Here is a 27,099-nt window from a genome sequence, read left to right on the forward strand (position 1 = left end):
TATTAAAACCTGTTTTATTTGTATTGTGCAATTAATATTTATAATGTTTTTATGCATAGTATATATTTTAAAAAGGGAAAAATCAATAAATCCCTGTATGAATGCTTTATTGTTTAAATAATATTCCATTAAAAACACTTGAAGGTCATGTGACCATCAGGAAGAACACAGCATCTCATTTCTCAGAAGACGCATTCTCTGTTCTCACGGTCTCCCAAGTTCATTCTTCCGAGGCCACCTGGCAAGACTGGTCTCCACAAGAACACAAGACCTTTCTCTGAATTCTTGGAATTGAGAAACAGTCATAGAGTACACAAAAATGAAAATGACTAAAACATAAGAAATTATTGAAGTGGATGAAGAGAGAGTTTAATAAGTTAAAATTAATACCTTAGCTGGCAGCTAGCTTTCCGCAGCTCTTACATGGTCGGCCACTGAAGATAAGCAGGGCTGAACCGAGTCAGTACCTGGATAGAAGACCACAAAGGAAAGCTAGGTTGTTGCTGGAAGTGGTGTTAGTGAGACCAGCACAAGATGCTCATGGGGACTCTAAACTGTCAGCGAACGCTGTCTTTAGAAGGAGATGTTAAATAATAATAATCAGTAATAAATAATAATTGGCTTCATCACTCGGTCTCCTGTCCACAAATCAGCTGGTGTGTGGTGTGCAATATCCCTGCCATCATGTCATCCAGGTGGATGCTGCACACTGGTGGTGGATGAGGAGATTCTTCCCAAAAATGTGTAAAAAGTGTCCAGAAAAGCGCTATATAAATGCAAGTAATTATTAGGATACCTTTTAGTATTTTAGTTTTGTTTTAAGTACAAATTTACATTGCAATATACTTCTACAGTATGTAACGCTGAGGCTTTGTTAGAATCCATGTGCAAAAGTTTATTAAAGGTGTTAGGCAGAGACATCGAGGAGTGAACAGGCAGAGAGTCTGCAACATATAAGCAGTCCAATCCAAATGCAGATGACGCAGTACGAGAGCAGTCAGAATTTCAGTAACACAACAATCAGTCCAAAACAATCAAAAGGGCAAAGACAGAGAATGTACAAGGCAGGCAGGGTCATACACATAGCAGTCATGAAAGTCACTTGGAAAAATGCTTGGTAGGGCAGGTAAACTGGCAATACTTTGCAAGGAAGCATGGCCTGAGTTCTCACTGAAATACAGCACAAACAGAAAGTGACTGCAGAGGGAGCAGAGCTGAGTCAATGGTCAGGCGAGGGCTTCTTCTGCTGGCGTGGCGTTACACAGTATTAGATAAATGATATAAGTATTGCTTTTTAATAAAAATGCATTATACTTAAGTGAATTTGTGAAAAAAAAAAGATTTTACTTTTAGATTTAAGCATCCCAGACTCATTATATCCCTGTATACATTTCTGGAAATCGTGAGGTACATTCCAGAAGGTACGTTTTTCTTTTTTTTTTTTTTTTTTATTTCCACCAGAGGCAGGTTTAGATCTCAAATCTCAAATTTCTCTCTCGAGTGCCGTTTGTGCCAGCTCTTCTTGTGTAAATCCACCTCAGGCCGCTGTTCACTGACTGATCATCTCTAAACCTAATTGACAGTGTTTTCAAAAGCAACCCAGAAAAAGAAAAAACCTTCCGGCCGCTTGATTTTTGCTACATTTGCAGATCTTGCCATGTTCTCACTCTATTATTTACTTGTTTATTTTATTTTTATAAACAGAAGCCAGCGACAGTGTCCTACCTCCCCTTGGCATTCATTTTAAGGATGGACGGCTACATAATTCGTGCTCTCCAAAAATGTATATGTAGGTGCATTTTCACAATAAGCCTGTGTTGGATTTTAGTAAATTTTCTTAAAAAAATACTGCTTACATTAAAAGCAAAAAGCACTGTGATGCGCTATCAACAGGCAATGATAAATCCTTAGAATAAAGCTGTATTGGCCAATCATAAAGGAGAAAACAATGTGCATGCTGATGTAACGGAGGCCAGCTAGTAAGTGCTGTGCAGGTAAACCACACTCCTCTGACCTCTAAAGGTGCTCTAGCGCAGGGGTTCCCAAACTTTTCAGCACGCGACCCCTAAAATAACAATGCCAGTGACTCGCGACCCCCAATATCCTCTGAGGTGGTTATAAATACAGAAAACTTGCATTCAATGGCGCACACACACACCAATAGACCGAAGTCTATTCTTTGTTTAATTTTTTTTATGTATGTCAGTGCTGTAAATGGGCCAGAAAGTTTAACCTCTTGTTATAAAATCAATCTGCTGCATCTGACACTATTGCTGTCTTTTAATATAATGTATTTATCCGAGGGGTCGCAATCCAATAGAACAAGTAAATAAGCTACTATAGTAACTATAAACGACTGTTTTTTTCTCTTCAGTTGGTTATAGATAAAATATGGTAATTCTTATGGCCTAATAATAATAAGTAGATTTTTGGAAATCACCAGGCGACCCTCCTTCATTGTTCCGCGACCCCTCAAGGGGTCCCGACCCCCACTTTGAGAACCACTGCTCTAGCGACAGACACTAGGGGCCATGGTCTTTAGCCTCCTTGTTTGAGCAACCGAATCCCATGCAGAGGATCGCTGGTTCGATACCAGCTCGGAGCGGGTTGGGTGGTGTAGGACCCGCAGGGTTACATTGGTGCCGTGACCTGGATGGGAGTGAGGTTTAGGGGGTGAGTGCAACGGAGGCCAGCTAGTAAGTGCTGTGCAGGTAAACCTCACTCCTCTAACCTCTGAAGATACCAGCTGATAATAGCAATACAGATATGTTTGTAGCAGTCCTGAAATTCACCTGCATCATGTTGATAGATTTAAATTTACACTGTTATGATAAAAATGTTCACAAGGAAAAAAAAGTACTTACATTTAAATTTTTCAATATACTGTAGCAATTGCATTATTGCTAGATGTCAACCCCTTAAAGAAAGACTACTCACACAGAAAAAAAGTAAAAGAGGAGCAGTTGCAAAGGGAAAACGCATTCCAGGAGAAACCAAGGTCAGGATGAAACATAGCAAGAGGAACAAGCATGAAAGTCTACTTTCTTCTTCCTCTGAAGACAGACAATACATTTCAGACATTGCAGTGTTTCATAGTAATAGGATTCGGGATTGCGGACTCCTGTGCATGAGGGCTAACATTAAAACAGCATTGCATCATATTAATCCTTAACGTAAGCCACACACGTCTTCTGTTAAAATGTTAAAAAAGAAGGGTCGATTATTTTTATTTAAAACCCCTTCTCAGATTCATTGGACTCGTGAAAAGAAGTCCCATTGTGGCAAAAATTCATGAATACGAGTTATGAACTACACCTCATAGACAATAGCGCTCAGCATAACGCCCAGAGCCATATCTTTAGAGAGCGAGTGCAAAAGCAAAGCAAAACACTAACGTCCTCGATTCATAACAGGAGGGAGGAGAGCGGAGTTAAATGAGTAACTGAGTGGTGCCACTCTTAGATAATGGCCAAAGCCCACTGTGGGAGCGCGAGAAGAAAAAAGGCCAATAAAGAATTATTAAATGGATTTTCATCTTTCTGCCAGCACAAACGGTTGCTGTGCCAGGCGTTCTCCCAGCGGCACCCGTGCAGTGATATTCAACGGTCCCTCCAATTTCAATATGACAATGCCAACGGCAAAAGCATCACGTCCCTCGCCGCTGCACCGCGGATACACTGAACTTCCTGACATCGGCTTGATGATCCAGTTTCGGCTGGTTTTTAATTAACCCGAGGGTCAGATCTCAAAGCACACCACTTTTGGGAATTTCGCTATCTAGATGAAGGGCGGTTAGATACATCCGCAGATTAGAGATATGGAGGAGATTTAATTGACTAGCCTTTATGATACTCCAGAGAGGTGATGAATATGTGCACTTCAGTGATGCTGAAATTGGAAAGTAGCCTAAATTAATAGCAATATATACACTTTCTGAAAAGGAGCACTAGAAAAAAAAGGATATTGCAAGTAAATGTAATAAACAATAACAGTTCAAAAAGTCTTCTAAGTTCAAAACTCAGCATAATTTGATGTAAGATTATCTTTTATACACGCACACACACACGGGACGACGTGTTGGCACAGTGGGTAGTGCAAGAAGGTCGCTGGTTTGAGCCTCGGCTGGGTCAGTTGGCGTTTCTGTTTGGAGTTTTCATGTACTCATTGTGTTCACGTGGGTTTCCTCCCGTGCTTCGCTTTCCCCCACAAGTCCAAAGTCCAAAGTCCGCTGCGTAAAAATGTGCTGGATAAGTTGGCGGTTCATTCCACTGTGGCGACTGCGGATTAATAAAGGGACTAAGTCGACAAGAAAACGAATGAATGAATGATGGTACCGCCACACTACTGAGAAATGTAGTTAAGCTAGTAGTGTAACAACTTTTAGCGACGCTACTGCCCAACACTGTCACTTTCATTTAATTTATTTCATCAATTAAACTTATGAGGAACAAAGGCTGTTTCTCAATATGCGTTCTTCAGCGATCTCGCGTTCTCGTGTTCTTGTGTAATGCCATCAACAACCGTCAAAGTTGTCACATCCTGTCTTCTTTTTGTCTTTGTTTTCGTCATCTGACCTTCCCCCATGTGCTCTTTTATTCCAGTTCCCGCCATTTGTAAATGTTCATCACCTTCACCTGTGTTCATCACCTGTCTGTAATCAGTTCAATCATTCCCCTGTGTATTTGCAGTTCCTGTGTGTCATTCAGTCCTAATCCAGTAGTTGATGTCTGTTTTCAACCCATGTTCTTCCTGAGTCTCCTGTGTTCTTTGATGTAAGTGTTTATCAATAAATCCACATCTTTTGATAAATCCTATGATCTGGTGCCTTCCGGTTGTGAACCCAGGCGTTTAAAAAGTTCACTTCTAAATGTAAAAACTAAGTATGGAGGACGCATGAAAGTTTCCGGATGTGTTGTTGACATTGAGAATGCGTGGATGAAGACTTAAGCACAAAACTAGCTTGAGAAGTCCCAGAAGTCATTGCGGGTAAATAAAGGAAGGGAAAAGAATTCTCTATACTGGATTTAATATTGGAGTTCAAAGATGTAACATTTATTTCAGGAGTTTGCCTAAAAATATTAATAAAAGCATAAATGCATTAAGGTTGTTAATTTGCTGAAATTCGTATTAAATCTATTTTATTTTTATTGTGCAACGTGAATTTGTAAGGTTTTATCTATGTTGTATGTATGTATGTATGTATGTATGTATGTGTGTGTGTGTATATATGTGTATATATATATATATATATATATATATATATATATATATATATATAAGGGAAAAACTAATAGTTGTACGAATGATAGAATGTTTGAATAATTAACATGTAAAGGTCACATGACAATCAGGAATAGACCAGCATCTAATTTCTCACAGGACGCGTTCTGTGTTCTCCCAAGTTAATTCTTCCGTGGAATCCTGGCAAGAAAAGTCTTTTCTTGGTATTAAGATATAGCCACAGGGTTCTCTTGTGAAGCCAATTAATCTTAATCACTTTAGTTTGGACAACCAGTATTGTCTGTTGCATTGTTTTAAAGCTTGCCAACCTAAACAACTTTAGCTGTGATTCATCAGCAGATCATTCGTAAGTCAGCTTATAAACTGACCAGCTGATTTTCGGGATTTTAAACCACTCCAGTGTCCATCTATCTGTGTTTGCACTCAGTAAACAGCGGTGAGTTCGGTGAACTGATGATCTTTACAGCCAATCACAGTCAGTTTTGTTGAGCATGTGAACACAATGGCAAATCAGCGGTGTTTAAAAAATATGCTCCATAGCACTCAAATGTTAGCGGAAAATTAATGTTTTAAAATCTCAGTATAGATTGTTACCGAATTCCAGTATCATGACAAACCTTGTGTGAGGTGCATGATTGTAGTTGTAGTTCAGTTCAGTGACCGAACTGTAGTTCTCCAGCGATCTGCAACTGCTCAATCACTGGTGATCATAAAAGATACACATTTTTCAGACTACAAGTAACTTTTTACTACATCCAACTACCAGTCACTAGTAGAGTATCAATAGACTGTTAAGCCCCTCTCATACTCTCAATGAAGATCTAAAAAAAAAAAAAGTTAAAAATACCTGTAGTCGAATATTGTTAAAGGGCCATGAAACCCCCTCGTTTCAGCAGGGGGGTTTTCACACCTCTACTTTGGAAAAGTCAGAAAAGTGGGCGTGTCCAGCTCTGTTTAGGGGGGAATGTCAGAGGAAGAAAAGTGGGATGGTGTGGGAGTGTCTATTTGGGCACGTGCGAGTTTCAGAGTCAAAATACACATACACACACACACACAGGAGAAAAGTGATGGTGTTTAACATGGACATCTGTAGTCAAATTATTTGCCAAATTATTAAATGGTGGACTTTAACTGCAGTTTGGCTTTTTCATTCAGGGAATTCATTCATGCCCCTCACGACAAACGAGATATTTGATTCGAGGAACTGCTTTAAGCGTGTATTTTTCATGCAATGTTTGATACCGCACGGTGAATGAGAGAAAAAAAAACCTCTGCATTTCCCAGAAACTTAGATGCACACGGCAGGTAGTGTTAGAAAGCCGCGTGTGTTATTCCGGTCACTAAATGCAGTGAAAACCCTACACGAGGTTAAAGTTTGGTTGTGGTGCTAACATGTTTACACTCGGTGCAATGGTTAACTTAGTTCGATACAACAAACTAAACAAACAACAACAAATAACAATTTAGAACAAACTAAATAAACAAAGAGCGCTGGTCGCTCACTTACCAAATCTGTAGAGACAGGACAATCACCAGCAACTAGGGTCGCGTCTTTATGAAGAGAATACTACAAGCGAATCCAGATCTTAGCGTTTGCTGATGAGAACAGCTCTCAGGTAAACAATGTACCTCCTTAGACACGTAAGTTATTGTTGTCGCGCGTCGCGTACACTGTTAATCCACACGTGAGTCTGAGCTCTCACAGAGAGAAAATGAAAACGAGACTTAACTGCAGCAAACTATAAAAGCAACACTTCACGCTTGTTTTGCCAACACAACGTGGCGTCTCTGTCGTGTAAACATGGTGACACTAATGAATATTAATGAAGTTGCACAATAGAGCGCGCTGATTGGTTTAAACCAAGCCTTACTCATGCATTAATGCATCACACTGTAAAACGTAATAAGACACACTCTGGAACAGGCGTCCAGTCTGCACGCTGGAATACAACGCTATTATGTCATGACCGTGACGTAGCTTCAAAAATTCGTTTCAAACCGGAAATATGAATTTGCTTGAAAAAACGCAAAAACAACCAATTTACACATTTTAGTGAAATATAGGTGTCCTAATAGTGTTTTTAGCAGTGTGGGACACATATATGAATGTCAACAGCTCAAAAAATGTGTTTTGGTGTTTCGTGACCCTTTAAGGCAAGTGTACAGGGAACAATTTTTGCTGTCATATGACCATAAACGTGATTTTTATCTCATCGGGAGAAGTCATGTAAAAAAAAAAAAGCTGCTGGTTTGTATTTAGGTGGTGTTTGTGAATAAGGCTGGGCATACACTCTACGATTTTCAACATAGGTTCATTCTGAAAACGTAGCCCTATATACAGGGGGCTTTTCTTTTTCTGCATTGCTTTTTGGTGGAAACGCAAAAATTCTAGTGGGTTAGAGAAAACAAAAACTGGAAAAAATAAAAAAAAGTAGCTTTTGAGACATGTTTTGTCTCTCCAGAAATGTATATGGGGTACGTAATCAAAATGAGCCTGGGTTGACAATTTCAGTGCAATTTCAGCAAGGTACAATTTCACATTGTGCATGATGTTCTGAAGCTTACGATTCATGTGCTCACTCTATATGGTCTGATTGTTCAGCAGAAACTTGACAACCAACACTGCTCATGAAATCAAACCATCAAACCCCTATTTTATTATTTTTTTGTTTAATGGTAGTTGGCAAACTAGCACATGATGTATTTAAGCCACCTAAAGGGAAGGGGTGGAAAGCTTGTGTGGAAAGAAAGAAATTAAATATCACTGCTTTTTTTAGAATCAGATCTGTGTCTTGCAGATATATGAACATGATATGTGTTTAATTGTTTTTGTCAGTTCTGGAATATATATTTTAATATCACACCATCGTCCCCCTGTGAACCTGTGAGTGTGTGTCTATTTTGATGCAGGTGCTGCACAAACAGAGTTCAGTTCAATCGGTTTGTAGGTCTGATTCAAATGTGCCATTCTCACACGAGGGCAGACCAAAATCTCTGACATGTCAGAAAATCATCCAACCATGCGATTGCAGATCATAGGGGTTATTAAAATCCTCTCCATTCCCCCTGTACGCTGCACAAACTCAGCATCACAAATGACAAACAGCAAAGCTAAAATCTGGGCAGATTCATAGAAGAATTACAAAATACAAAATCTGACCAAAATTACACAGTGTATGCCTCAAGTAAATGAGCTTATCATTCAATCTATCTGAAGTTGACCATTCAGAAGGATGAACAGCAAATATGACGTGTCATGCTTTATAATTCACGCACAGAGAGTGACCAGGCGCCCTGATTGCTGAACAAGAGCCGGTATGTTTCTGTAGCAAACATTCATGGCACGTATAACTATTTGCAACGCAAGCTCATTCTGTTGCAGGGCGGTATGACGCCGTTCCTTTTTGCACTTACCAGCTGACCGTTAGCCTTCATATGAACGGCTTTCCCGCTTTTACCAGTTTGACCACAATAAGGGTGTTAGAGTCTGGTGAAGAACGTTTGTTCCAGAAAGCGGGTAAGACAAAAATAGAAGGCAAAAAATAAGCAAGTAAATAACAGGGTGAGAGTGTGGTAAAATCTGACAACATTGTACGAATCATGCGAGAGCTTCTTTTTCTGGCGTGGTTTTTAAAACTGTGGGTTGGGTTTAGGGAAGTGGGTGAGCGGGTCAATCGGTGCTTTTGAAAACACTATTGGTTAGGTTTAGTAAAGGAGGAGGGTGGGTCAGTCGATCAGTCAGTCAGTCGACAGTGGCCTCTGGTGGATTTACGCAAGAAGACCAGGCGGAAATGACACTCACGAGAGAAATTTGAGAGATCTGAAAAAGCATACACAGCGGCCTCTGGTGGATTCGCTAAAACAAAAACTGTATAAAAAAAAACGTTGCTCCTGGGACATATTTGGCGCTCTCCAGAAATGTATACAGCAGTACATTTTGGCTCATATGAGAGAGACTGACTCTGAAAGCACTGTCTTACTCTGTCCATGTACAGAATTTCTTGTGATCAAGGTCATAAAATGATGTTGTATAGTACATATTTTCACATAAACTCACTCACGACCTGTGCATTGACATACAATCTTCCGCCCATCAACATTTACACACAACAACATACACAACATACATGAATGCCTTCAACAAACTTACTGATGAAAATGTAAATACATATTTTCCTCTTTATAAGAAAGTAAACATAGTTGGGCAAAATAGGTAAAATAGGTGGGCAACTGGGCAAAAACATCAAAGGTACATCAAAGACTTACATCAAGCACAGATCCAATATACACATAGAGTATGCTTTCACACACTGATTTTCCTATTTTCAACCACTGAAATAATTTCACAAATAAAAACGTAAAAAAAAGTTTTGTTCATCAATCTTTAATTGAAATATGTAAACTTGTTTTAATTATTATACTGGATTTTGTTAAAACTAAAAGCATTTCAGTGCATGCAAAAGAATATGCATAAAAATACCTATGCTTGTGCACAGTCTGATGGAGGATGTAGATAAATCATAGCATACATATTTTAAATCTCATTACAGATCAATTGATGTCTGACCTATTTGACATTACTTTCCCCAATAATCCAATATTGTGATATTAGTATGAAATCAATTTAATGTCTAAAACATGGCATCGTTTGTCAAACATATTGACCTACATGTACAAATTCATGTCAAGGCTCATGTTGGTTAACAGTTCGGCACTCATGTCATGCTGTATTTATTTATTGCAAGCTTATAGATTTATAGAATAAAAACAAAAAATTGGTAATGCTTCTATTTGGAATAACATTTCAGTTTCTACTGTAAGAGAGCTTTTTGAATGTTTTTTTACTGATGTACACTCAATGGAAAGAACAGATGTAACGAAAGAGAGAAACCAATCAGAAGGTGAGCCAGAGTCGCTCCTATTAAATCATTGCAACAGGTCAATGGTTAGATTTAAGGCATTTACCAGCCACAGTCTACTTTGCTTTATAGCAAGTTTTATGGTCTCACTTTATATTAAGTTTGTTACACTTTAGTTTAATGTATAACTTACGCTATTAACAAACCATTACAATTTTTAGCTTAATAAACTACTAATTAGCTCCTTATTAATCAATAGTAGGGTAGTAGTTGAGTTTTGGGTATTGCATGGGTTTAAGGACGTGCTACTACAGTTAATACATTAATACTAGGCAGGTAATATCCCAGCAATAAAAAGTGTAAATTATTACTTAAATTAAAGTGTTACCCACAAAGCTTTTGGTTTTATTGAGGTGGGATACGGGTATGGTTAGGGACAGGGAAAGGTTTGGTTTGACAGTTTATAGCCTATTAGGGTTATTGTGTAAGGGATGGGTCAACAGTACAATTATAAACCTATGTTCATTCCCCTTCGGCTTAGTCCTTTTATTAATCTGATGTTTGACTCAGCGAAATGAACCACTAACTTTTCCAGCATATGTTTTACACAGCAGGAACTGGGAAACATCCATACACTCTCACATGCACACACATACACTACGGCCAATTTAGTTTATTCAATTCACCTATACCACATGTCTTTGGACATGCAAACATCGGGAGAACATGCAAACTCAACAGAGAAATGGCAACTGGCCCAGCCGGGACTCGGACCAGTGCTAACCACTGAGCCACTGCGTCACCCTAATTATAAACATAATTACAGAAATTAATTACAGATTTAATTACATTTTTAACATGACCAAATGATTAATTTCAATGTTAATTACAAAGTATTTAAGGCCAATTAGTAAAAACAAGTTTGCTCAAACTCCTAAGTTGAACTCCAAACAAACTTTGTTTTGGCCTTGTTTTGTAAAAAAAAAAATAAAAAAATGTCCTTGGATTTTACATAAAGTGTATTTAAGTATGTTGGGGAGCCATCTAAAAATAGTAGATATTAAGCATACAGTTTAATAAAACTCTAATGACTTCTAGTTGATATGTAGTTAACAGTAGAAAGTCAAAAGAGCTCCACCAACTTGAAAGAAAAACATCTACATAAATAATGACACTGAGCACGTTCATCAAATGCAATGTTTGTTTGACAATGAACAGACCATCATGAAAGCTGAAATTAGAATTTACATTTTTCAGTTGTTTTCCCGCAGTTATTAATCATTTATGTGCAATGTCACGGAAAGTAGAAAGTCAATTGGAATGGATGTATTTCTGTAACATGTCTGTCTCGAGTTCACAGCAGGCGGTAGCCGCATATCCTCACCGCCGCGCGTCTTCAAAGAGCAGAAGTCCTCCCTGGAACGAGCTGCAGAAAAACAAACACTGCCTTGATATCATAGCGTACACAAACCCTCCAGAGAGGTGTAGCATATCCTGAATGCTCAATGATCTCATTAACCGCTGGCCATCACACTGGGAGGCCGAGGTCACAAGTACACAACATGGTTGTAACCTTTTGTCTCCTGGCAAAATCAATGACTGCAAATTATATTTAGAGGAGATATGGAAAGTGAGACCACTCATCTCGAGTGGCAGATAAGATAATCATCCGCAATCGCCGCACTGTCTCTCAAGCTCTCGCTGTTTTCTCTGTAGGAAATTAGGATGAAGAACTACACATGCATTCAAATTAATAATAATAAATTGGTGTGGAAACATATTCACTCATATATTTGTGAAACCTTGTTTCCAGAGGGAAAAACTAAAATTATATACAGTATGATGTATCTTTTAATTATGCGTTTTAATTGTGAGTTTATATCCCACAGTTTGTACCCTTTTTTGCACAATATGGGGTAATGTATGAAATAACATCTTGCTATTCTGTAATCTTTCACATTCTGAAGATTTAAAATTCTCAAATCTTGCAATTCTGGCTTATATCTTAAAATTCTGATTGAGTGTAAATTGGTAATTGTTGTGTTGACAGGCCGGTGTATCATGAAAAAAAAGACGAGTCCCACTTTATATTAAGTGGCCTTAACTAATATGTACTTACAAAGGAACTAATAGTTTGTTACAATGTACTTATTTTGTAAATACATGTATTTACTGTGTACTTATTCTTGATTAAATACATATATGTAATTACATCTGTAATTAACTTTGTAATTACATTTGTAAATACACTGTTCCCTTACACCTTAACCCACCCTTAATCCTACCCATGCTATCAAACCTGTCCATAACCCAAACTCTATTCCAACTCAAAAGCACCACAAGTGTTCTCAAATACATTATAAACACAGTAAGTACATTGTATTAATTTTTTTATGTAAGTACATAGTAGTTAAAGACACTTAATATAAAGTGGGACCAAAAGATGTCTTTCATTATATTGTATAACATTCCAATGCATTTAGTACATTTACCAAAAAAAAAGGTAGCACTTTAGTTTAAGTACAAATTAAATAAAATTTAATGATTTTCAAAATTACTAGTCACTCACCATTTTCAATAACCACAGTTTTGTTGTTAGGGAAAAATATATGTTATATGAATAAATTTCACTTTTGACTAAAATTACTTAATCTACATTTTGTGTTATGTGTTGTGTATGAGCTTGTTCCATGTGCAATAGCAAATGGGTTATGGTTTATAGTGTTTCACTGCTATTAGGTTATATTTTACATGACGTTTCATGGCTCAAAATAAAGGATTTACCAAATGTATCTCTGACGCACCAAAAATAAATAAATAATCATTTCTTTCCCAAAACTTTAAATAATGGGTCAAAACAAGCAATATATAGCTGTATATGTGCTTTATATTGAACAAAACTTTTCTTTAAAAAAGCAAAACAACTGACATTTAAAAAATAATTATTGTTATGTATCTAAAACTATGCGCAGTAATCTGTGCTGGCTTAAAATCTTAGACTACCAGTTAACTACACATAAAGGGGGAGTTAATCTCCTATTAAAGCAATGCTATTGTAAAGGATGATAATTAACCCATATTAACAAAAATAACTGTAAAAAAAAACAGGTGAAAAACATACTGTGTGTGATAATGAAAGGAAAATCATGCGCACGTTAGGCCCATTAATAATCTTAAAGCGAAAGCAGCAAAAAGCGAAAACATTTTTTTATTGATTTTTTTTCATTTGGAACTCTTGAAAGCAGCAGGGCTGTGGGTGCACGAGCATCACTTTTTGTCCAGTCTATTTCAAAGAGAAATAGGCTTTATATATATAAAGCCATTACATATATAAGTAGTAGTTTAATAGCAATACACTTAAAAATGTTTGTTTAATATGGCTTGTATACTAGTATTCCACTGTATTGCATAGACCGTCATAGCCACTTGATTGTTTACTTTCTATTTCTAAATATATTTGGTGACTAAAATATTATTTTAATAAATAGATATGTTTAATAAATCTGTTTTGTTTAAATGCACCATAATACATTGCCTATATTCACAGAGAAATGGATAAAAATATTCATTTTCCAAATGGAGTCTACTCTATTATGCTGAGCATTGTAAATTATGTAGCATGTTATGCATGTGGTTTATTAAATTGTATAATCACATAAAAATGTCACATAAATCACTGAATTAATAACACTATTGTTTTCTTTAATAAAAGATCAACAGTTTTTCTGTCAGATCTCCTAATTTGCAGCTTATTAATAGTCATTAAAATAATTTGGATTAGATATTAGGTATTATTAAGGATGTAAAATAAGATTATGCAGAATATGCAGAAAAAAACAAACAAAAAAAAACATGCATGCTATTAAGCAACAAGTTAATACTGAGAAAAGGTCCATATACTAAATCATTACCATATATTCTAGTAAATATTTATCTTTACCTATTTTAAACAATTACAGTTGATTTGTTTTAATATACATATACATTTTTTTCAAAAATCATGGAAAGCATCTTTGTTTTGACACAACAAACCTCAGACTTGAGATTATTTCTTATACATATAACGCTCTCTAAACACTCTGAAACAACAGTCAACTCTTTGTCGAAATATCTTCCTCGGCAGACATCAGAAGAACTTTGAAGAGGTGCTGTTAGTGTCGATAGACTTTTCTCTTCTTTTCTTCTTTGCCTTTTTTCAATGTTAAAGCCCAACCACTGAGAGGCTTTCATTCTGCTTTTGTGTCACAGATGTGACCCACGCTTCTATTCAGTATCTCCGCAGGGGCACACTCAAATGAGCTCTGTTTTTAACGGCATAATGAAGCTCTCTTCCGCAGCATCATGGGAAGCCTACGTTAAAGGTTGGAGTTTGTAATGGATATGCCACAAAGAGGCTCCCAACGCATTGCAACGAAATTAATATTGCGATTGGGATAAGACGTCAAGCACTGCGGCCGGCTCTTTGTTTGAAACGCTGGCACTGGGCTGACATTTCACGTTTGTTATTATGTTTTTGTTCTTCATCCTGCTAGGTGCAAGTGCAACCTCCATGCCAACAGCTGTGTTTATGACAATGGAAAGCTGGGCTGCGAATGCGAGCACAACACCACGGGGCCGGATTGCGCCCGCTGTAAGAGGCACTACCAGGGCCGAGCCTGGAGTATGGGCTCCTACCTGCCCATCCCCAAGGGCACCGCCAATATCTGTGAGTACATCCTGCCATCTCAACCTCGACATGACTCACGGGGAAGCGTATAGTGCTCTATCAAGCACCGAAACGTGACCTTTTCAGTCGTGTTCCCAATGACATTTTACTTTCTGAGGAAAAGGACCAACAATAAGCCTGTAGGCCGTTGCACGTAAGACAGACTTTTTGTGTTTTTTTTTTTGTTTTTTCTACAGCTCAGAGATGCTGTAAACCTGTAGCATATGGTGGGCTTCTGTTCTTATTTTTGTATTATTCAAGGTATTTTAGTATCATTTTCATTTTTTAAGTGTTTTTACTTTTACACTGCAAAAACAAATTATTTTCTTATTTAGATTTTTTTGTATTGTTTCTAGTCTAAATATTCTTAAATCTTGTAGCCTTTTTAGACAATCTAAACGTATTGTCTTTATTTAAGAAATAACATGCAAAAATTAGGTAAGTTTTTGTTTCAAACAAGCAAAATAATCTGCCAATGGGGTAAAAAATAAATTATTTTTAAAAAAAAATCTTGGTTAATCTTCTTTTTTTGAAAACAAGAATATTTGTCTTACCCCATTGGCAGATTATTTTGCTTGTTTTAAGGGAAAACTTGCTTAACTTTAATATTTTTTTTGGTAAAACAATTAAATAATTTTTACTTGTCTACTAAGCAAAAAATAATAATTTTCTTACTTAGATTTTTTTGTCTTGTTTCTAAAAAAATCTTAAATCAAAAAGAACTTTTCTAGACAAGTAAAACATATTGTCTTTTTTTAAGAATAATATTCCAAAATGAAGTGAGTTTTTCCTTAAAACAGGCAAAATAGTCTTATGTCAAATGTAAAAACAAGATTATTTTGCTTACCCCATTTGCAGATTATTTCACTTGATTTAAGGAAAAACTCACTTAATTTTGGCATATTTCTGAAAACAAGACAATATGTTTTGCTTGCTTAGAACATGCTTCTTGATATTAGAAGTTTTAGATATTTAGACTAGAAAGAAGACTCAAAATCTAAGTAAGAAAAGCATTTTTGCAGTGTAACTTTAAAAAGTAACAGTTTTTGACCCTAGTGAGCTACAAACAAACATTAGGTATCATGTGAAAGAAGACACTTTAAGTTTTACCATTGTTGTTGGTTTTGTTTGTTATTTTAGTAAGTTAATTAGTTAGTTAAAGTCATTTTGTGAGTTTTATTCATATTTGTTTTTAAAGTGTTTTTACTTTTACACTGCAAAAACAAACTATTTTCTTATTTAGATTTTTTTTTATTGTTTCTTTTCTAAATTTCTAAATATTCTTAAATCAAGAAGCCTTTTTAGACAAGCTAAACTTATTGTCTTGATTTAAGCAATAATCTGCCAATGGGGTAAGAAAAAAAATATATATATACATTTTTAAAAAATCTCATTTAATCTTATATTTTGGAAAACAAGAATATTTTTCTTACCCCATTGGCAGATTATTTTGCTTTTTTGGCAGATTATTATTATTTTAAGGGAAATTCAGCATTTCCATCTCAGAAATAAATTATATTTTACCATTATATTAAAGAAATGTCAGTTTTATTAGATATTTTTCTCTTTGTTATGGCATTATTTTGTTGTATTATTTAATTGTTTTATATAAAGCATATATGTAATATTAGACGGCAGCTGGTCATGGTCAACCACATGAAGCTAAGCAGATCTGCACTTGGTCAATACCTAGATGGAAGAACACATGGGAAAGCTAGGTTGCTGTTGGAAGTGGTGTTAGTGAGACCAGCAGGGGCGCTCAACCTGTGGTCTGTGTGGGCTCTAACACCCCAGTATAATGATGGGGACTCTTTACTGCTCAGTTAGCACCGTTTTTCAGATAAGACATTAAACCGAGGTCTTGACTCCTTGTGGTCAGTAAAAATTCCAGGATGTCCTTCAAAAAAAAGAGTAGGGGTTTAACCCTGGCACCCTGGCCAAATTTGCCCACTGGCCTCTGTGCATCATGGCCTCCATCCCAAAAATCATAATTGGCTTCATCACTCAGTCTCCTCTTCACCAATCAGCTGGTGTGTGGTGGATGCTGCACACTGGTGGTGGATGAGGAGATTCCCCAAAAAAATGTGTAAAGCACTTTGAGTTTCCAGAAAAGAATTATTATTATTAATATTTCACAATCCACTATTTTACTGTGTTTTTGATTAAAGAAATGTCACCTTCCGAATTTTCTTTAACAAACATTTGATTTCAAACATTATTGTTTTTTTTTTATTATTATCTTTATTTTTTTCCACTGTTGTCTAAAAAAATTCCTGGAATTAAGCTCAAAAAAATTGTCTTTTTGGTGTTTCTCTCAGCCTATGAAAGCTGGGATTGAGCATCTTCTTTAGCTTCATCTTGGCATTGAGCAGTGGCACATCTGTCAAGTTCTCGGCCCAAGGCAGGGGGCTCATTGCCCTAATAAATCTAATGAAGTCAGTAACTGTAGCTCAGGGACGGCGAGAGGCGCAGCACTGTCCAGATGGTGGGAGGAGATGCCTCTGGCCCCTCAGCACAGGGCCACTCAAAACTGAGTCACTAGCATCAAGCACAAGCCATATACTTCTGCAGACACAAGCAGAGGACGTTTTACGGGACGCTGCATGAAGTGCACATTTGGGTTTATGAATATTCTGCTTTGCATTCTCAGCAAGTTATTTCAACCCAAAGTTTAAACAATTATGGCCAAATCCTAACTGTAGAATTAAGCATTTTGTTAACACTTCCTATGAAATCTGCATATATTATAATTTATAAGCATATTTTAATTTATTTTATAGTGCATGTCTAATCCCTTATGCTATTAAAAATGTGTGGTTTCATCTGATTAATAATCTTAACAACAGTTAAACAGATATTCTTAATTTATTATAACGCATGTATGCATAACTCAGTCTAATAATGTGAATTCAAATGTACCATTGTTTATTTTCATAATCCTAACAATATAAGCAATACGTTGCTCATAAGTAATAATTAATTGTAAAGAATTAATCGTTAACACTTTATAATAACAACACATGATAAATCATTTATTAAGCATTAGCAAATAGTGAACTCATTATCTGTTAAGCATTAGCTCTACATTAATAAACGTTAGTAAGCAGTTTATAACTGCAGCTACAAATGCTCTATTCTTGACTTAAATGCACCTATATAATGTGGTTAATGATTGTATTTTCATAATTAGTTAATGATTTATTTTTCATTACTAAATTAAGTATCACATTATTTACAAACCGTTTGTATTTAAGAGTAGTTGAGGGTTTTTAGGATCATTCAGAATGAGTTAGTAAATGATTCATAAAATATTGACATCAAAGTTTATATGTCTTATTATTCAGGCATATAGTAATGGTTACTATATATGTTAATAAATGCTTTATTAACTCAACATTATGCAGTTTTGTGACCTAATCTAAAGTGAGGACTATTCATGCTTTATAAATCCCTTATAAATTACAAGTAATTACTGTAATAGAGCAGTAATGGTAACTAACTGGAAACTGTGTACAGTTAATTACTGTACTGTAGTGTTACAACTCACAGCATTATACTGCATACAGATTCATAGTATGTCAAGGTGTTACTAAAATTAATTAGTATTCTTACCTGTTATCAAAAATAGAAGGCATCAAAATTGACAAATTTATTTTATTGTTTTGGCAGCAAACAAATATACAACAGAAAATGTATATCAAAATTAAGAAATCAGCAGATATAAATATCATCTTACATATTACTGAGAGCCACAGGTCTGCACAGTAAGGCTGTGGTCACACTAACGTTTGAGCATGCAAAATTCTGTCATATGGCACTGCGAAAAGGAGCGGGATTAAACAAAATAATTAGAGATTGAAAAAGCAAGCGACTGGTCCATAATTTTTGTTCAGAGAGGTCATGGTTTGATCTTTGATTAGTCTCAAGCAAACACATGATGTGATTTCGCAAGTTCTCCAAGCTTGAACTTTCCAGTGCTGCAAACTGTAAAATTTGTCGCATGAGCTTGCATTCCAGGTCTGCAGTACTCACATGCGCATGAATGGAAGTCTATAGGGAGAAAAGTGCAGTGTGACCGGGACTTTAATCTGTAACTCTAATTAAACACACCTGATAAAACTAAGTAAGGCTCGTTAGAAATCTACAGGTAATGTTGAAGCAGGGTGGGAACTAAACTCTGCTGCCCTCAGTTCTCCAGCAACTTGGAGTTTGACCCCCATGTTATATAGCAGGGGTGCTCAATCCTGTTCCTGGAGATCTACCTTCCTGCAGATTTCAGTAGCTACCCATATCAAACACACCTGCCTGTAATTATCAAGTGGTGTTCAGGTCCTAATTAATTGGTTCAGGTGTGTTTGATATAGGTAGCAATTGAAATCTGCAGGAAGGTAGATCTCCAGGAACAGGATTGAGCAACCCTGGTATATAGCATACTTTTAAAGCAACTTCCAACATTTATCACAATCACATATGCAATAAATAAAATACACACACACACAAACACACAGAAAGTGCTGCAGTGAAATGTGTTACTCTCTCCTCAATGCGAACCATGCATAAAAAACTGAAAAGCAAAAAACACAAAATAATTATTTTATTTTTTTAAATAATTAAAAAATAAGCATATGAAAAGAACACATAGATAAATATATAAATAGAAACATGTTTGTCAAACAGGCACATACTGTCAATTCTCAATAAAAAGTTTTAAATAATTATAAAAAAAAAACAAAAATAAAGTCGGCAACATCCAAAGGATCCAATCTTATATTGTTATAAATATTATTTATTTACTTTAAAAATCTCATGACAACGAATTTTTTTATTGTTTCTAATATAAATTCATAGGTGGAAACACAGCTTTGAAAAATACTTAGCAAATAACTCACAACCTGGGACCTGACAGTGGAGCTTTTGTGTGTGGATGGTTATGTGTATCACATTTTTGTGATTCCCTGTGATGATTTCTGTGCACATGTTACCTTACTAAGGTGATATAATTTAATGTTTTTTATGTGCATAAAATCTGCTTATTTGCCAGAATGATTCATGAAATGTAGTTTAAAATTAATTTTTAAAAGTTTTTCTCCTCTAAGGGCTTATTATGCAGTTTCTGTCGCCATCTTATGGGGGAGCATCAACCGTCTTTGCTAGTATGACAGACTGAAGGATGCTGACATGCTGTATCTCAGAATTATAAATATTTAAAATAGGCACTATTCTTATAAATAAACTGCAGTTGCATTCCAAACAACTACATTATTGATGAAGCAAGCCTAAAAAATACATTATGTTGTCTGACGACTGCAATATTTTTCAAACTGTAGTGCGTTTATTATGGTGGCCGGGAAGCGCAAAACAACATTACAAAGTGTGAAACACTTATACAAAGCTCGAGACAAATTTACATTTTGAAAAACATTGTTATCTACCACCAGACAAAATTACATAGGAAAAACAATTTTACAAAGGATAAAACAAATTTACGTTTTAGAAAAAAAAATTACAAGACGCAAAACACTTTTACAAGTCCCGAAACAAATTTACAATTACAGATTCCTTACGGAAAGGGAATGAACCACACACCGGAAGTGACGTGGAATGTACCACACCGGGAGTGACGCGGGGGAAAGTTGTTGATGTTGGTAAGTGCGGTAAATTCGTGCTGTGGAGTATATGGTGTAAATAAAGTTTAAAGTGACCGAACATAGACAGCAGTCGAGGGTTGTTTTGCCCATTTTGTTGCAAACACGAGCAGCTTAACGCAGTTTAGCTTCACGTGTGGTCGGTGTTTGGAGTTCATAAAGGACGTGGACCAGACGGAAACACCAGACATACTGCATCAATGTGTTCAATATTTTAATGAGGGCCACTCGTACGCTGTAATCGTGAACATGATGTCAAGTCTACTCGATGTAAACATCTGCTTGAGGGCTCTTAACAGAAAACTGAATGAAGCCGGTGTTACAGTTTGACTGGTGACCGTTTTAACTGAGGCCCCTTTTCAGATGTAAACTATTCACATTTGCAGTTTGGCAGATTCGTCACTTTTTCACAGCAACAAAACATGCCCATAACGAATTGAGATTCTTATTACTTGGTGTCAAGTAAACATTATTGACTTTAACATCTGTGTAGCAGAACAGTATGAACCAAAATTAATGTAAAGAAATAATTATAATTGACATGTCATCAACAGGATTTGAACCCAAGTCAAAAGGTTCTGCAAGAGTATCAACCGACCTATCTAACTGAGCTACTTACAGTAGGTCGACAGGTTGGGTTGGTTTTGATATCTTTATCAGTCAATCTTTATCGTTTACATGTTTCTACATACTTTCACACTGATTTTTTTCTCAGAATAGCTCTAATATGTTTTATTGCAGTTGGCCAAACCATGATTTTTATAGTTGTAGACTCGTGGAAACCTGTCTACAAAGTCACACATGAGCTGATATTTTCCGGTGTGTGTGTTACATTCCTGGTCACTACCAGTGTATGGTATATTCCACATCTCTTCTGGTTTGTGGTAAATTTGTTTCAAGACTTGTAAAAGTGTTTTCTTGTTAATTTTTTTCTAAAATGTTAATTTGTTTTGTCCTTTGTAAAATTGTTTTTCCTATGTAATTTGTGTCTGATGATAGGTAAAAATGTTTTTCAAAATGTAAATTTGTCTCGAGCTTTGTAAAAGTGTTTCACACTTTGTAATATTGTTTTGCACTTCCTGGCCACCGTAGTTTATGGATCTGCTATCACTCTATGTGGGCGGAGTAATACAGAAGTGTGAGGAGGCTTTACGAGCACTATTGCAGAATATCTGTTGTACCGTTTAAATGCTCAAGCTTTTTCTCTGTACAGCTTCTTTAATTTTGTATTTTTTTGTGGGTAAAATTAATTGCATTCTTCATGCATTGTTGATTTAATTTTACCTTCATGATTTTTTTTTTTATTTTGTGATATTTTATGGCCATTTAAAACAACAACAACTTTAATACTTAAAGCAGACAAAGACCACTTATATTATGTGTAACCCTTTAGCATGAGAAACACCTATTCACTATTAACTATAACTTTTGCCTCAAACTCATAATGAACTGCTTATTAATAGATTCTTAGGTAGTTGTTTTAGCAGTTAAGATAAGGTATATAGGGATTACAGCAGAGAATCTAGTCGCAAAGGTTGAGGCATTAAGTTAGGGATAAATTACACCCAGGAGGTTGTTATCACAGAATAAAGTCTGACAGGCTTAATGGCTGTTGTATAAGACTGAAGGGCTTGAAAAGTATTAGTATATTAATTCTTTAATTAAGTGCAAATCTGATAGAAACTAAAAGTGAAGCTGATGAAGCATACAAAAACCTGTGCATTTTTCAGTCACAAGATAAGCAGTCAGACATGCAAAGCTGACAGAAATGAAACCATTTCATTAAAGCATATACTAACATATGTATTGTTCAAAGACAAAAACTGTGGCATACAAGACAAGCAGCTACATAGAAATGTGGATATAAGAACTTTGCATGTACTCATCCAGGTACTTCAAATCACCTTGACGGTCAGTGTTTGCATCTATTGTCTGCAATATAATCTCTTTCTGAAAATGTAGCCCTATATACAATTCTGGAGATAAATTATGCAGCCAGAAGTATATATGGTGGTGTTTTGTCTTTAAAACGAATGCTACGGGGTGGTATGATGTCGTTTCTTCTCACGCTTACTCGCTGAACGCTTACCTCTATATAGATGACTTTCCCGCTGTTATCAGTTTGTCCAGGAGTTGACCACAATGACAGGGCTCGAGACTGACAAAGAACGGTTCCAGAAAGCAGGCAACACAAAAACAAAGAAGCCAAAAAATAAAATATTGAGGTAAATAACAGGGTGAGAATGTGGTAAAATCTGCAATTGTGGTAAAAATTAGGCGAGGGCTTTTCTTTTTCTGGAATTAAAAAATTTATTTTTAAAACTGTCTATCAGGTTTACAGAGGACATCACAATGACACAGTGGGCAGCACAATCCCCTCACAGCAAGAAGGTCGCTGGTTCAAGCCTTGGCTGGGTCAGTTGGCATTTCTTTGTGGAGTTTGCATGTTCTCCCGTGTTTGCGTGGGTTTCTTCCAGGGTTCCCCCCACAAGTTCAAGGTCATGCAGAATGGGTGAATTGAGTAAGCTAAATTGTCCATGGTGTATGTGTTTGAATGAGTGTGTATGGATGTTTCCCAGTGTTGGGTTGCAGCTGGAAGGGCATCTGCTGCGTAAAACATATGCTGGATAGGTTGGAGGTTCATTCCGCTCTGGCGACCCCAGATTAATAAAGTGACTAAGCCGAAAAGAAAATGAATAAATGACTGGGTTTAGGGAAATGGGTGGGCGGGTCAATCAGTCCTTTTAAAAATACTATGTGTTGGGTTTTCATGAAGGAGGTGGATGGGTCAGTTGACCGGTCAGTCATTTAGTGAATCAACAGCAGCCTCTGATGGATTTACGTGAGAACAGCAGACACGAATGACACTCGTGAGAGAAATTTGAGTCTTGAAAAAGAATACAAAGCGTTCTCTGGTGGATTTGCGAAAACAAAACTGCAAAAAGTACCTCCTGGGACATATTTTGGTGCTCTCAAGAAATGTATATAGCGGTATGTTACATTAGTGTATGCTCCATTCAGACATTTTTGTTTCTGTCAGCTTTCTTTAGCCCTTGCAAAACATAATGTTTTGTGTGCAGTTTTATTTTATTTTTTTTATGTATTCTGGCAATTAGCTATTTAATAAATGGATGAAGTGGTACTGGTCAGAGAACATTCTACTTTATTTATTTTTTTTTCAGATACAAAACCTAAGATTATCAATGACTAAGTTTAAATCCGTCTCTCTAGCTTGCTTCAACAGTGCATCCCGCCGTGCTCAGCAGGTGGAGAGAAAGCATTCAACCATATGTGTTCATCTGCGGGTTATTTCGTCATTTGAGAAACGTATTTCAGATCTTAAGAAAACAAAGTCTAGATATGAAACTTAGGAAATTAAAAAGAGATGAACTTATAGGAAATGCAATCCATAATAACTTAAATTCAGCAGTGTTATCAGTATTATTGCTTTTGATATTGTATGTACACTACCTGACAAAAGTCTTGCTGTCGATCTCAGTTGTAAGAGAAACAAATAATAACTTGACTTCTAGTTGGCAGAGGGTAAATATTTCAGATGAATCATCTATTGAACAACATCCCAATCATCACACACACTGCAGAAGACCCATCGGAACCTACACGGACCCAAGATTCTCACAGATATCAGTCAAGTTTGGTGAAGGAAAATTCAAGATTCGGGGTTACATTCAGTATGGAGGCGTGTAAGAGATCTGCAGAGTGTATGGCAACATCAACAGTCTGAGGTATCAAGACATTTGTGCTGCCCATTACATTACAAACCACAGGAGAGGGCAAATTCTTCAGCAGTATCATACTTCAGCCTCCAAATCAAAGTTCCTCAAAGCAATAAAGGTCAAGATGCTCCGGGATTGGCCAGCCCAGCCATCAGACATGAACATTATTGAGCATGTCTGGGGTAAGATGAAGAAGGAGGCATTTAGAATGAATCCAAAGAATCTTGAAGAAATCTGGGAGTCCTGCAAGAACGCTTTCTTTACCATTCCAGTTGGCTTTTTAATAAGTTATTTAAGTCGTTGCAGAGATGTATGGATGCAGTCCTCCAAGCTCATGGGAGTCATACATAATATTCATTCTTCCTCCACTGCACCATGACTTAATATTCTGTTCATTCATTAATTTTCTTGTCAGCTTAGTCCCTTTATTAATCCGGGGTCACCACAGCGGAATGAACCGCCAACTTATCCAGCAAGTTTTTACGCAGCAGATGCCCTTCCAGCCACAACTCATCTCTGGGAAACATCCACAACTCACATCCACAAACATCCACATCTGGGGAACATCCACATCCACAAACATTCACGCACACACTCATACACTACGGACAATTTAGCCTACCCAATTCACCTATACCACATGTCTTTGGACAATGGGGGAAACCGGAGCACCCGGAGGAAACCCACGCGAAGGCAGGGAGAACATGCAAACTCCACACAGAAACGCCAACTAAGCCGAGGTTCGAACCAGCGACCCAGCGACCTTCTTGCTGTGAAGGGACAGCACTACCTACTGCACCTCTTAGACTTTTGTCTAAGTGAATTCAGACCTTACTATCCTAATTAAATAATTAAAAATAAAAGCATGGTTATATTTTATTTAGGTAAAATAAGCGTAATCTAGAAGCCTTTGCCTTTCATATAAGCTACTTCTGATACCAAATGATCAACTAGAAATCAAGTTATTATTTGTGGTTCTTAAAACTTGGATAGGCTAATTCAAATCAAAACTTCTGTCAGGTAGTGTATATTCATAAGATGATACACTTTATAACATTGTTTGTAAGCCATTTAGCATGGATACCCTTATAATGCATTATAAATAGAGGCCTCATAGAAAATGTTGCAAAAATGAAAAAAATTACAATAATAATAACTCAGCCATTGGGTTTGTCAATTTTGGGTTAAAATATCCCAGAATATTTTTTCGATTATACACAACAATCCATTGCGTGATCTTTTATGACAATTTTAGATTGAGTGCACCTGAAGTCTGAGCTGCTGTATGAGTATACATACTTTTGAAAGCCCTTAATATCGCTCTAGCCTCTCGCCCCTGTTATAAAAGCCCCTCATAATGCAAGGGCAAAGCTCAGACTGACAGCCAGTTATTAAAAACCCAATACCAGGGCACATCTGCGCCCAACAGAGAAAACCGAGGACCACCTATATCAAAAGCAATATTAGCATCTGTTTTGGCGAGAAATCCACAACGCAACAGGCTTGCATATGAAATCAAAATAACATTTCTGCCCCTGCAGGTTTGTGAAATCAATAGTCGCGCCGCAAATGAGCACGATGTTCAGTGACACGCCACTTCTCCTACGTGGCTCGTATTACATGAGAGGTTATGAAACATATGGCTCTCGCATAAAGATAAATTTGCTGAAAGTGCAGAATTTAATTAAGCTGTAATGGCTCTCATCTGTCATTAAGTCTTCTGCTGTAATCACAAGGGCGATTTATCTCCATGTTCAGATTCATAGGCAGGAGGCTCCTCGTGCTGATATATAGTGTTGTGTGACCCCGCGTCTAATAATTCAGCAGGAAATGAAATCCATGTCTTTGTCTGGTGGGATGGGCTTGGAGAGGCAGGAAGGAACATTTCGTGTGAAAGCAAAAGTGTCCTGCTGTGCCTTTACACCTGCACCGCACTGCCAAACAGAGCAGAGCAGACGAGTCGAGACGAGACGAGAGGAAAGCTCTAGGTATAAAGTGGGATTTTTTTTGGGCACATCATGTCTGGGTTACTAATGGGTGACGTTTAAATTTTTTAGCAGCATCCAAATTTGCTACACTCCAAAAAACAGAAACAGGTTTCACTAAGAAATTGCTGTGCAATTTAGCAAAGCTCTGCAATTGAAATAGACCTATTAAAACATGTTCTAAAGCATATATTTTACCATGTAATTATTACGATTGAGAAATGTGTAGTGTCATATAAAATACATTTTCAGTTTGTAGTAAATTTGCTTATATACTTTTACAAACATAGCTTACTTCACTTAATTGTAAATTTGATTGATTTTTCCTCTTTAAAAAAAATAAATCTATACATGAAACAATTCTTTAAACACAATACTTTCATCATGGTCGAAATGGAGCGGGATGAAGCACAAGCTTATTATTTTCCCCACCATGTTACCATGTCATTTGCCTATTAAGTAAACTTAATTTTTCTTTTACTTGTCTTTTACATGAGATATATTTTATCATTTTGGCATCTTTGACATATTATATTTTTGATTCCATTTGTTCATTTTCTTTTTACTACAGACCTAAAAAATACATATAAAAAATTATATTTGTATGTAACATATGTATATTTTTTTGGTTTGTTTGTTTGTTTGTTATGATTAGATTTTTGGTAGATTTAGAATATTAAATAATTTGGTGTTGTCAGTGGCAGATCTAGAAATTGTTAAACCATACCTGCCAACACTCCCGTATTTCAGACCCATCTCTCGTTTTGTTCTGTGTCCTGAAAAACTCCCGGATTAATAAACTCAGGATTAACACTTAAACTACCAAAATTCTTCATAAGTTCTAGATTGGCCATACTGTTCATATAAGACTGATTTATTTACACTAAAAACTTAGAATTTAAATGTCTGACAATATTTTGTGATATT

General features: G+C 36.4%; 1 protein-coding gene and 1 long non-coding RNA gene across 4 annotated transcripts in view; one reads left to right on the forward strand and one right to left on the reverse strand.

Annotated features, from left to right (window-relative positions):
* ntng1b (netrin g1b) overlaps positions 1-27,099 on the forward strand; it is a 164,785-nt gene that overhangs the window by 106,778 nt on the left and 30,908 nt on the right. For all 3 annotated transcript variants that reach the window (XM_087240585.1, XM_087240584.1, XM_087240586.1), the window contains one exon: positions 14,633-14,805. In XM_087240585.1, the coding sequence (XP_087096711.1) occupies positions 14,633-14,805 (173 nt within the window). The remainder of the gene's footprint in view (positions 1-14,632; positions 14,806-27,099) is intronic.
* LOC147846315 (uncharacterized) overlaps positions 7,914-27,099 on the reverse strand; it is a 76,728-nt gene continuing 57,542 nt past the window's right edge. Inside the window, exon 3 of the long non-coding RNA XR_015478349.1 lies at positions 7,914-11,526. This is a non-coding gene — a long non-coding RNA (uncharacterized LOC147846315). The remainder of the gene's footprint in view (positions 11,527-27,099) is intronic.

Source organism: Danio rerio, chromosome 2 (genome assembly GCF_052040795.2).
Source record: "Danio rerio strain M-AB ecotype USA chromosome 2, GRCz13ab, whole genome shotgun sequence".
NCBI classification, from domain to species: domain Eukaryota; kingdom Metazoa; phylum Chordata; class Actinopteri; order Cypriniformes; family Danionidae; genus Danio; species Danio rerio.